At 32.6% G+C, this 9,501-nt stretch overlaps 1 protein-coding gene across 2 annotated transcripts; it reads left to right on the top strand.

Annotated features, from left to right (window-relative positions):
- The first annotated feature begins 203 nt into the window (after positions 1-203).
- Positions 204-6,892, top strand: LOC105141731 (cycloartenol-C-24-methyltransferase-like). Of its 2 annotated transcripts, XM_011049063.1 has the most exons (15): positions 204-338; positions 431-540; positions 2,925-2,991; positions 3,718-3,791; positions 3,898-3,982; positions 4,081-4,136; positions 4,758-4,812; positions 4,984-5,031; positions 5,216-5,299; positions 5,425-5,541; positions 5,636-5,719; positions 5,816-5,941; positions 6,084-6,181; positions 6,621-6,730; positions 6,788-6,892. In XM_011049063.1, exons 2-14 carry the CDS (start codon positions 458-460, stop codon positions 6,682-6,684), a joined length of 1,041 nt encoding a protein of 346 aa, XP_011047365.1. In that variant the 5' UTR covers positions 204-338; positions 431-457; the 3' UTR covers positions 6,685-6,730; positions 6,788-6,892. The 2 variants fall into 2 exon arrangements, with proteins under 2 accessions (XP_011047365.1, XP_011047363.1); XM_011049061.1 differs by having other exon boundaries at positions 205-338; positions 6,621-6,892.
- Positions 6,893-9,501: the final 2,609 nt, after the last annotated feature.

Below are 9,501 nucleotides of genomic sequence, written 5' to 3'. Positions count from 1 at the left end.
TTTATTTTAATTTTCTGATATTAAAAATAATTTTTTAAAAATAAAAAAATATTATTTTAATATATTTATAAACAAAAATAGTGTGAAAACATCCTGTATCCCACTTCAAAACACGATTGCGTTTGTACGTGCGGTGCGCATGAATTTAATGCGAAGGCTAAGTAATAATTAGCCACTTGTGTGCTCCCTCTCCTCAAATTAGCCACCAGTCTTTAAACCTCTCCCTCTATATAAATCCCACTTTTAGCAAAATTAGCTTCCACTTCCCCCCTCTCTCCCCTTCAGGCCTCCCTCCGAACAAATTAAGAAAGGCTCATCCCCCGATCTCAACTTTCGATGTAATTTTCCAGACTCGCTCATACTCAATCACATTTTGCATTTCCATCGACAAAACTAGAATCCGTTTCCACAGTTTTTTTTTGTGTCTCAGATCTCTGTTTGGGGGAATCTAAGAGAAATGTCGAAAGCTGGTGCATTAGATCTCGCTTCCGGTCTCGGTGGAAAGATCGATAAAAGCGATGTTCTCTCCTCCGTTGAAAAGTATTCTTCCTTTCCTAGCATGCATGATTTAATCTACCTCCTCTTTCTCGCATGCATGGATTTTGCTCTTTTAGATTTTTCTTCTCTGTTGAAGTTTTCTGTATCCTGTCTCTGTATCTCTACAACGATTTTGAAGACTTTAGTTGTTCAAAACTGTACGTTTTGATTTGTTGTATAGAAATTTCGATAAATGCATTTTTTCTTAAAAAGAAAAAACTAAAGAAAATCTGTTTCTTTGTAGAATGTCTCTTTTTTTTATCTCTCTATTTCAAGTTTTAATCCCAGTCTCTTTAGCTTGATTATTAGATCTCGGTGTGATAAATGTTTTTTTCTTTTGTAATATTGAGAATTATTAGAGGAATATTTGACTTTGGAAGGCAGGGGTTGTGACTTGCACAAGGTTTCGTGACACCATTAACTACAGAGCTTCGGCCTGGTTTCATTAGAAAAATCGCGCATGGTCCCACTCTCTTAAATCTTACATGTCAACCATTTATTTCTGAGTACATAAATCATAAGGGTAGAAGTTGATGGTTTTTTTTTTTTTTTCAAATAAAAATATAAAAATAAATTTGAAAAAAATATTATTTTAATATATTTTTAAAATAAAAATATTTTAAAAAATAATTTTTATCGTTTTCTTTATGTATGTGTTTCACCACCACGTGGGACCCGAAACAGACAATTGTCGTTTCAAGTTTCAATCACGAATACAATATACATGGTGTTTGTCCAAGGAATCCATGATTGGGTTTTCCCTCGCGTCTTTAGTGTGTTCCTGGCTGTTTAGAGTTCTAAGTTTTTTATTTTTTATTTTTAATTTTAGCATAACAATTTTTTTATAAAATAATATAATATAAAAAATATTTTAAAAAATAATATAAATAATATATATGATTCACAGTTGTAAGTATTATATGCAACTTTCTTAAATTATAAAATTGCAAAAGATAAAATTTAATTAATAAATTTTTTTTTGGAATCATACTGAAATTTTGATGATAATAGTATAATATCATTAGAAAGATGTTGACGAGATAAATTTAATAATACCAAAAATAAATCACTAAAGGTAATTAAAGTGGTCACATGAAAGACCCAAAGGTAAGTGAGTTTCAATAACTTTAGATAACTTATATGACACATTTCATTTATTATTTATAATTTTTTTTAATATTGTTAAATTTATCTTGTTGAGATTTTTTTAATAGTATCAATGTTGTCATTATCAAAGTTTTGGTGTGTCTATAATATTATTTTATTTTATTTTCTTTGTTTTTTGTTTCTCTCGTCTTTCCTTTTTATAATTTATGAAGAGACATGAGAAAGAGAAAAGTAATAAAACAAAATAAACCTTTAGATATATCAAAAAAGATCTCGACAAGATGAATTTAATGATACCAAAAAAGGTTACAGACGGTGAACAAAATAGGTCACACGAGTTGTCCAAAAGTGTCGGTGATCACTTGTCTTGGGGCCACTCATGTGGTTAAATCTGATTACGATTAATGATATTTTTTGATATCGTTAAATTTTTTTTGTTGAGATCTTTTCAACGGTATTGGCAGTGTCGTTATCGCAGTTTCAATGTATTTCCAAGATTTCTTTCTCTTTTTCATTTTTTATCTCATATCTTTTTTTTTTGAATTTTGTGTTTAATAATTTGACAATTTAAAAGATTTATAAATGATACTTACCACTTGCGAATTATAGATATTATTATGATTTTCTAAACTGTATTATTTATTTAAATATTGTTTACATTATATTATTTTATTGATGTTTTTTTAGTAAATCCCAAAAACTCCATATGTACTTATTATAATTTTTTTAAAGGTGAACAGTGACTGCCAGTTGCTGTACCTGGAAGTGGGATAAAACAGAACCACATAATTGTCTCTAGATTGTGTAGGCGATTGATAGGGCCTGTTTACTAGGAAAATTCCCAGAAAGAACCTGAAAAATAAAGGAAAAATGAAAAATCCCTGGACTCACTCCTTTGTGCAAGAATAGAATTTCAATTTTGCATGTACGTGATCCCTTTTTCAATTATTTTTGCTAAGCCACTATAGAAGGCATGGTCGTTTATGGTAAAGACCAGGTCTAATTTTGAGTTTGGTGCTGGTATAATCTGGATTTGAAACCCATCCAATATAGTGTAAATAAAATTCCAAATATAATTGAATCAGTGAAATGTGTGGAATGGTGTGTCAGAATATCATGATCGTTCTGCTTATTTACATGAATGATCTTGCTGTGAGTTTTATTGAACCTTCCTAGAAATTCTTCCCCGGCATGTGTAAACTTTGAGGTTTTCCAATCCTTTAATTTTCTTGGATCTTACTGAAAAAAATTGTGATAAAAATCTTGTATTGACAATCCAGGTATGAAAAGTATCATGTTTATTATGGAGGTGCCGAGGAAGACAGAAAAGCCAATTACTCTGACATGGTAAGAGAAGATCAAGTTGCTAACTTCTTCTTATGATTGACCTCATGTATTTCCTGCCAATAATCTGCTCTCAGTTTCCTTCTTGTTATGTTTAGCTACGGGAAACTTTTTTGCTTCGTCTTGCGTATTTGTAGTCATAGAGGGGGGCATATTTTGAACTATAGTATTTTCCTTTTCAATACATTTTCACTGCTCTAGAGAAAGTGCCAATTGATTGAATAATGCTTGGAACTTTCTATTGATTCATAGAAACATCAACATCATACTGCATGCAGAGTCCATTTCATTTCATAGCACATATATCTCAGAGAAGCTAAAGTTTCTTGTTATTCCTCTAATGAGTTACTACTCAATATAAATGAGTGTACTTGAAACCAAACAGTTAGATTTTAAGGAGTACCTGATCTATGAAAAAGATTTCTTGAAACAATATTTTGGAAACATCTATGGAAGTTTTTCCATGTAACTTTAGCAAGGATGAATAATGTCGAGTTTTCAAGTTTATTGGTCATGAAGTTAGATTCTCCTAACTAAAATCAGTCAGCTAGATACGCTAACATGTCAGCACGGTTGATTTTTTGTGATGTTTCTATTTGAATATGAAGAATTGAAATCTTTTGCTGAAATATGAATAACCTGATTATTTTCTTTTGGATGCCTACTAATTGCTGATCCAAACAGTGTTATTTAACCTATACCTATTGACTCATCACATTTGGATTTCAGGTAAATAAATATTATGATCTTGTTACCAGTTTTTATGAGTTTGGCTGGGGGGAGTCTTTCCATTTTGCACCCAGGTACCTTTTACTGTCTTCTACATTTTTATTGAAGTTCTGCAGGCATACTCTATGCTGCTACCGCTGCTTATAAGGCTGATAAAAAACAAAACATTTCTTGTTTCAGATTCAAAGGGGAGTCTCTCCGTGAGAGCATCAAGCGACATGAGCACTTTCTTGCTTTGCAACTTGGCCTGAAACCTGGACAGAAGGTTTAACCTCTTCTACAGAATATTGCGAAACCAACAGGAGATCTGCTTTATTTAATAATGTTGATGCATTGGCTTGACCTCTTTTTTTCTTAAAATAGGTTTTGGATGTAGGATGTGGAATTGGTGGACCTCTTAGAGAAATTGCACGATTCAGGTGAGTGGCAGAAGTTTCCTTTCCCTGATAATGTCAGCAAGAAATAGGGTGCAAATTTAAGTCATTCTAACCTACATGCTGACTTTCATCATAGTTCTGTCATTACATCGTATTGGAATTTATTTTATAGTTATTGTTGAATCCCTATATGATATTAAGTTCTTATCAATACTGCCTTTTATATTAGTTCAAAAAATGTAAGGATGATAAATGGCTGCCACTGCCTGCTAGCTTCTTATTCATTCGACGTAAACCATACAGATGGTCTGTCTTAGCTGGAAGCAAGGAAACTAATATTTGTTGGACAGGCATCCTACTCTGTTTCTTGTTATGGCATATTTTTTCTAGTGATTTGGTGGTATTTCGAAGAAGTGGTAATCCAGTTGTTGGATTGGTATCCTACTTTGCTCTGTCATTACAATAAGAAATGTTTGTAGTCCTTGGTAGTATTTGCAACATGGACCAGGCAAATGGTTGGCCTTATCTGGAAGCAGCACCACCGCTAATAGTTGGATGGAATCTTACTGTTTTTCTTGGTTGTGACAAATAAGTTAACGTTTTTTTCATTAAATTCCCATACATGAGAGTGCTTTGGGCATATTTTGTGTTGATGTGCTGCAGCTCAACATCAGTAACAGGGTTGAACAACAACGAGTATCAGATATCAAGGGGAAAGGTGCATGACTATCCTTTTCATCCATGTCAGTTAAAAGAATTGTGTGCTTGTATTTGATTGATTATCCGAGATTGATTGACTTTATTTGATTTCCGTACTTCTCACTTTTGATTTGTTAGCCATGAAATTTTCAAAATGGCTTTAAAGCTTACCGCCTATATTACTTTGCAGGAACTCAATCGCATTGCAGGAGTTGACAGGACATGTGATTTTGTGAAGGTTGATTCTGTTCTTGATATAACTTCGAGTTCCTATCTATTAAGCACTTTTGTCCATCTTCTTGTATTGTCAATTTGCTGTACTTGGTTTAAAGTTTCAACATTTACATGTGATGTAAGAGTTGCAGGATATGATTTTTAGTTTTCATGGCAAGCATAATTTTAGTTGTTCGCTGATAATGCAGGCTGATTTCATGAAAATGCCATTTCCTGATAACAGTTTTGACGCTGTATATGCAATTGAAGCTACATGCCACGCACCAGATGCAGTATGTTCCTAGAAAAACTCTCAACTTATATTTTCTGATGATTTTGCATCACAGCTAAGTATATTATGTATATAGATAGCCATCTCTCTCTCTGATCTTCGTAACATTCTGTATTTTCTAAACAGTATGGATGCTACAGTGAGATTTACAGGGTATTGAAGCCAGGACAATGTTTTGCTGCATATGAGTGGTGCATGACTGATGCTTTCAATCCACATAACCAAGAACATCAAAAAATTAAGGTTAGATATTTTAGCTGCCTAAAAAGGCCTCCTGTTTTCCGTTAGTGATTTCGATCTTCATGACCATGAATTTAACATATCTTAATTGGGGCAGTCAGAAATAGAGATTGGTGATGGCCTTCCTGATATTAGGTCGACTGGGCAATGCATTGATGCTCTAAAGAAAGCTGGTTTTGAGGTCAGCGAGCAATCTCTATCTCTCACTCTCTCTTTCATAATTGACATCTGAAACATTTGATCATGATAAATGGTCGTTGTTATTCTGCCTTTGAAGGTCATATGGTCAAAAGATCTTGCAGTGGGCTCACCTATGCCATGGTACCTGCCTTTGGACACAACTCACTTCTCACTGAATAGCTTCCGTTTAACAGCTGTTGGGAGATTCTTTACAAGAAATATGGTAAGTAAATGTTGGCCCATTCTGTTTGGTTCTCGATACCGTTATCACCTTATTGTTAGGCGCTCCACTTGCACGCGAATGCGTGGAATATTTCTGATTATTGTAGCCCTCATGGATGGTTAACTGGTAAATCACCTTGCAGGTCAAAGCCCTAGAATATTTAGGAGTTGCACCCAAAGGAAGTCAAAGGGTTCAAGATTTTCTTGAGAAGGCAGCACAGGGATTGGTTGAAGGTGGAAGGTGAGTATTAATTTCTGTTATCATGCTAACTTCCTTTCTGGACACCATTATTTAAACCCATATATTGCTCGTGTATTTTACCAAATTGATCACCATACAAGATCATTTTGAGCCTCAGACAGAAACCCTTTATCGCATCCTTCTATTTTAGTTTAGGACAGCTTGTAACAAGGGCAGATCGACCAATGGGTGGGATGCGTCCGCCTTGAATTTTTCTTATCTTGACAAAAAGTAGAGACGGATTCCTCATGTTAGTTCTATGGCCCCAGGTTGCTTGTGGGTTACTTGTGAGTAGCATATGAGCAAAAGAATCTCAGGATTTTAAAATGCCCGATAAAATTATCTTAAATAACTTATTTTTTTTAAGTTAATGATTTTGAGGTTTCCTGGTGCCCCTGCTACCATGTTAATGACAGAACTTTGTTATTATGCCTTACAGGAAGGAGATTTTCACCCCACTGTTTTTCTTTATTGCTCGGAAGCCGCATTCAGACAGCCAGTAATGGAGCGCAAGCTGTGCTGCTTCAGTTTTCAATCTTCCTGGTAATCGTGATGGCAGTGTGTATCTTAGAATTAACCATGACAATGTTATGCCGCCGCTGTTCTGTGATTCTCTCAACTCTGTCCAGTTTTCTTCGAGTTGATTTGTGTTGTACCTCTTGATATTTGCTTGATAATTTATGTCAGCTTTCCACTCCGTTTCAATCTTTACCAATCCAACGGACAAGATTTTACCATAAAAATTACGGCATTTTTTAATATTTCTATTACCGATCTTCTGATGGCATCAGGTTGCTTGTCCCCCAGCCTTCTGCTGCAAGATGTGAAATCTGAAAGCAAGATTGAAGCGCCTATAAGCTACATCTTCAATTCTGACTTGCTGGTTTAGACTCCATCTACCACTAGATATAGTAGTTTTACACTAACATTTCATGTGTGATTTTTTAATAACGAAAAATTTCATAAAAAAATAGTTGTCAATAAATTCTAGTCTATCCGCAAGTATATTGTTAATAAATTTATCAATAATTTTAAAGATAGACCTTATATATATAAAAAAAATTACTCATTTAGATCTGTTAATAATTCTCTCGGTACTAACAACAACAAAAAATTTATAGCAAGGAGAAAAAATGGCATGTATGAGTAATTATTTTATAAATCAACTACATAGATAAATGATAAATGATAAATTAAAAGTGGAATGAATATTTTTGTTTAAACTGAACAATATTTTTCTTTATTTTTATGTCTATTTTTGTTCAAAATAAGCATCATAAAGACTATGATAAAAATGATAGTTGAGTCAACTTCTAGTTTTACCAATATGCATGAAGTTATAGAAGTCAATAATAATCATTATAAGAATATGGTTATGGATGTGATATGAATGAATCATGATTATGCAAGTAAATATTCAATTATAGATAAAGAATTAAATGCAAACAGGGTTATTTTTTTTGATCTTTTGAAAGAATCCAACTAACTTATAATATGAGTGCACTAATCATAGTAAATTATTGGCTATTACACATGTGTTCACCATCAAGTTAGATTATGGGTTGAGTGAGGCCGATTACGATAAAATTATTGAGTGAGCAAAAAGAATTGTACCTCAAGGGAATAGGTTAAAAGAGAACTTCTATATTTCTATATCTATGATGAAACCCTTTAGCCTAAGATATCATAAAATTAACACTTGTTCAAACTTTTACATATTATACTACCTTGAAGATATAGAGTTGACCAAGTGTAGAATATGTGGACAAGCTCTTTATAAACCCAAAAAAGATAGCGAAATAGCTCTTGTTGTATATAAAAAAATTTAGATACTTTTCAATCACTTCTAGATTGCAAAGGTTATTCATATATCTAAAGATTGTTGAGATAATGACATGATATCATTCACATGATGCAGTAGATGAAGTCTTGGTGCACCCATCCGATGAAGCCTGAAAATATTTTAATCGGGTGTATCCTTAATTTTCATTAGAGTCAAGGAACGTACATTTTATGTTATGTACAAACAAATTCAATCTATTCGGGTAATTTATTGCTTCTTATTCTTATTGGCTGGTGATACTCACAATTTACAACTTACTACTGGAATGTGTATAAGGCTGGATTTCATATTTTTATCTACGAACATACCCGGTACTAATACTCTAGGTTGAAATATAGATGTTTGTTTTTGATCATTGAATGATAAGTTGAAGCAATTGTGGTCATCTAGGACTTTGACTTATAATGTCTCGAGGAAATTATAAATCTATATGAGATCACACTACTAAAGAAATGATCGACATAACATGAATCATCGAGGAAAGTTTTTTTGATGAACAATAATTGTTTATAAGCCTGTTGGTAAAAATCATGTCTACTAAATTCTAACTAGTGATGAAATATTCTGTAGGTAAAATGTAAAATTCTAGTTTTTTGGACCCCCTTATTCAAGCAAAATAACAAGATTCAGGAGGTGTAAATATAACACTCTTAAACCACCAAGGGGTTCATAATTTTCTCCAATCTCAATATATACATATAAAACTATTTTCTCATACAAAGCATTTATTACATATCAAAATAAGAACAAATAATTTTATTTTTAGGATCTAATCTCTTTTATACATTTATTGCATGTTCTCTCACTAAAAAAAAGAAGAGGGTCATGAGCATCGGATGTTAGCAATAGAATAATCTAGATGCAAATTTAGCAACATATTAGCAACAGATTGCATATATATTAATTTTTTAATATTGCCAACGAATTTAGCAACACAAAATCGGCTACTAAAAATAAATTGATATATTAAGAATCAATAATGGATTTTCTGTTGTTAATATAGGTGCATAAAATTTACAATGAAAAAGTTCGTTGTTGATAAAAAGAAAAGATTAGACTTTGACTTTTATATATATGAAAAACAATAATGATGTGTTAATAATTAATTGATACATGTATACCTTATAACAAAAAAAAAAAAACCCTCATATAAGCAAATACCAATATCAAGAGAAAAACCTTTCATTTTCCAAAAGAACTCTAGCCTATATGTCGCTTTTTATTCCTTCTCCAAAAACCCCATCTCTGTCGCTTTCTTAATTTTTTCTCTATGAATATATGGTCCCAAGGCATCCTTTTCCAAAAACACCATCTATCACTTTCTTAAAGTCTCTATGGTGAATCTCTGCTCCTAAGGATTTCATTTTACAAGGAACAAATATGGTGTAACAAAGATAATAGGTACAATTAGAAGTTCATGTTTTAGGGATTGTGTTTGTAATTTAGAGAGAATATATATTATTTTATTAACTAATTT

This window comes from Populus euphratica, unplaced genomic scaffold (assembly GCF_000495115.2).
Source record: "Populus euphratica unplaced genomic scaffold, PopEup_1.0 scaffold127.1, whole genome shotgun sequence".
Classification (NCBI taxonomy): domain Eukaryota; kingdom Viridiplantae; phylum Streptophyta; class Magnoliopsida; order Malpighiales; family Salicaceae; genus Populus; species Populus euphratica.
The sequence above is the reverse complement of the archived record's forward strand: the minus strand, read 5'-3'. Positions and strand labels throughout refer to the sequence as shown.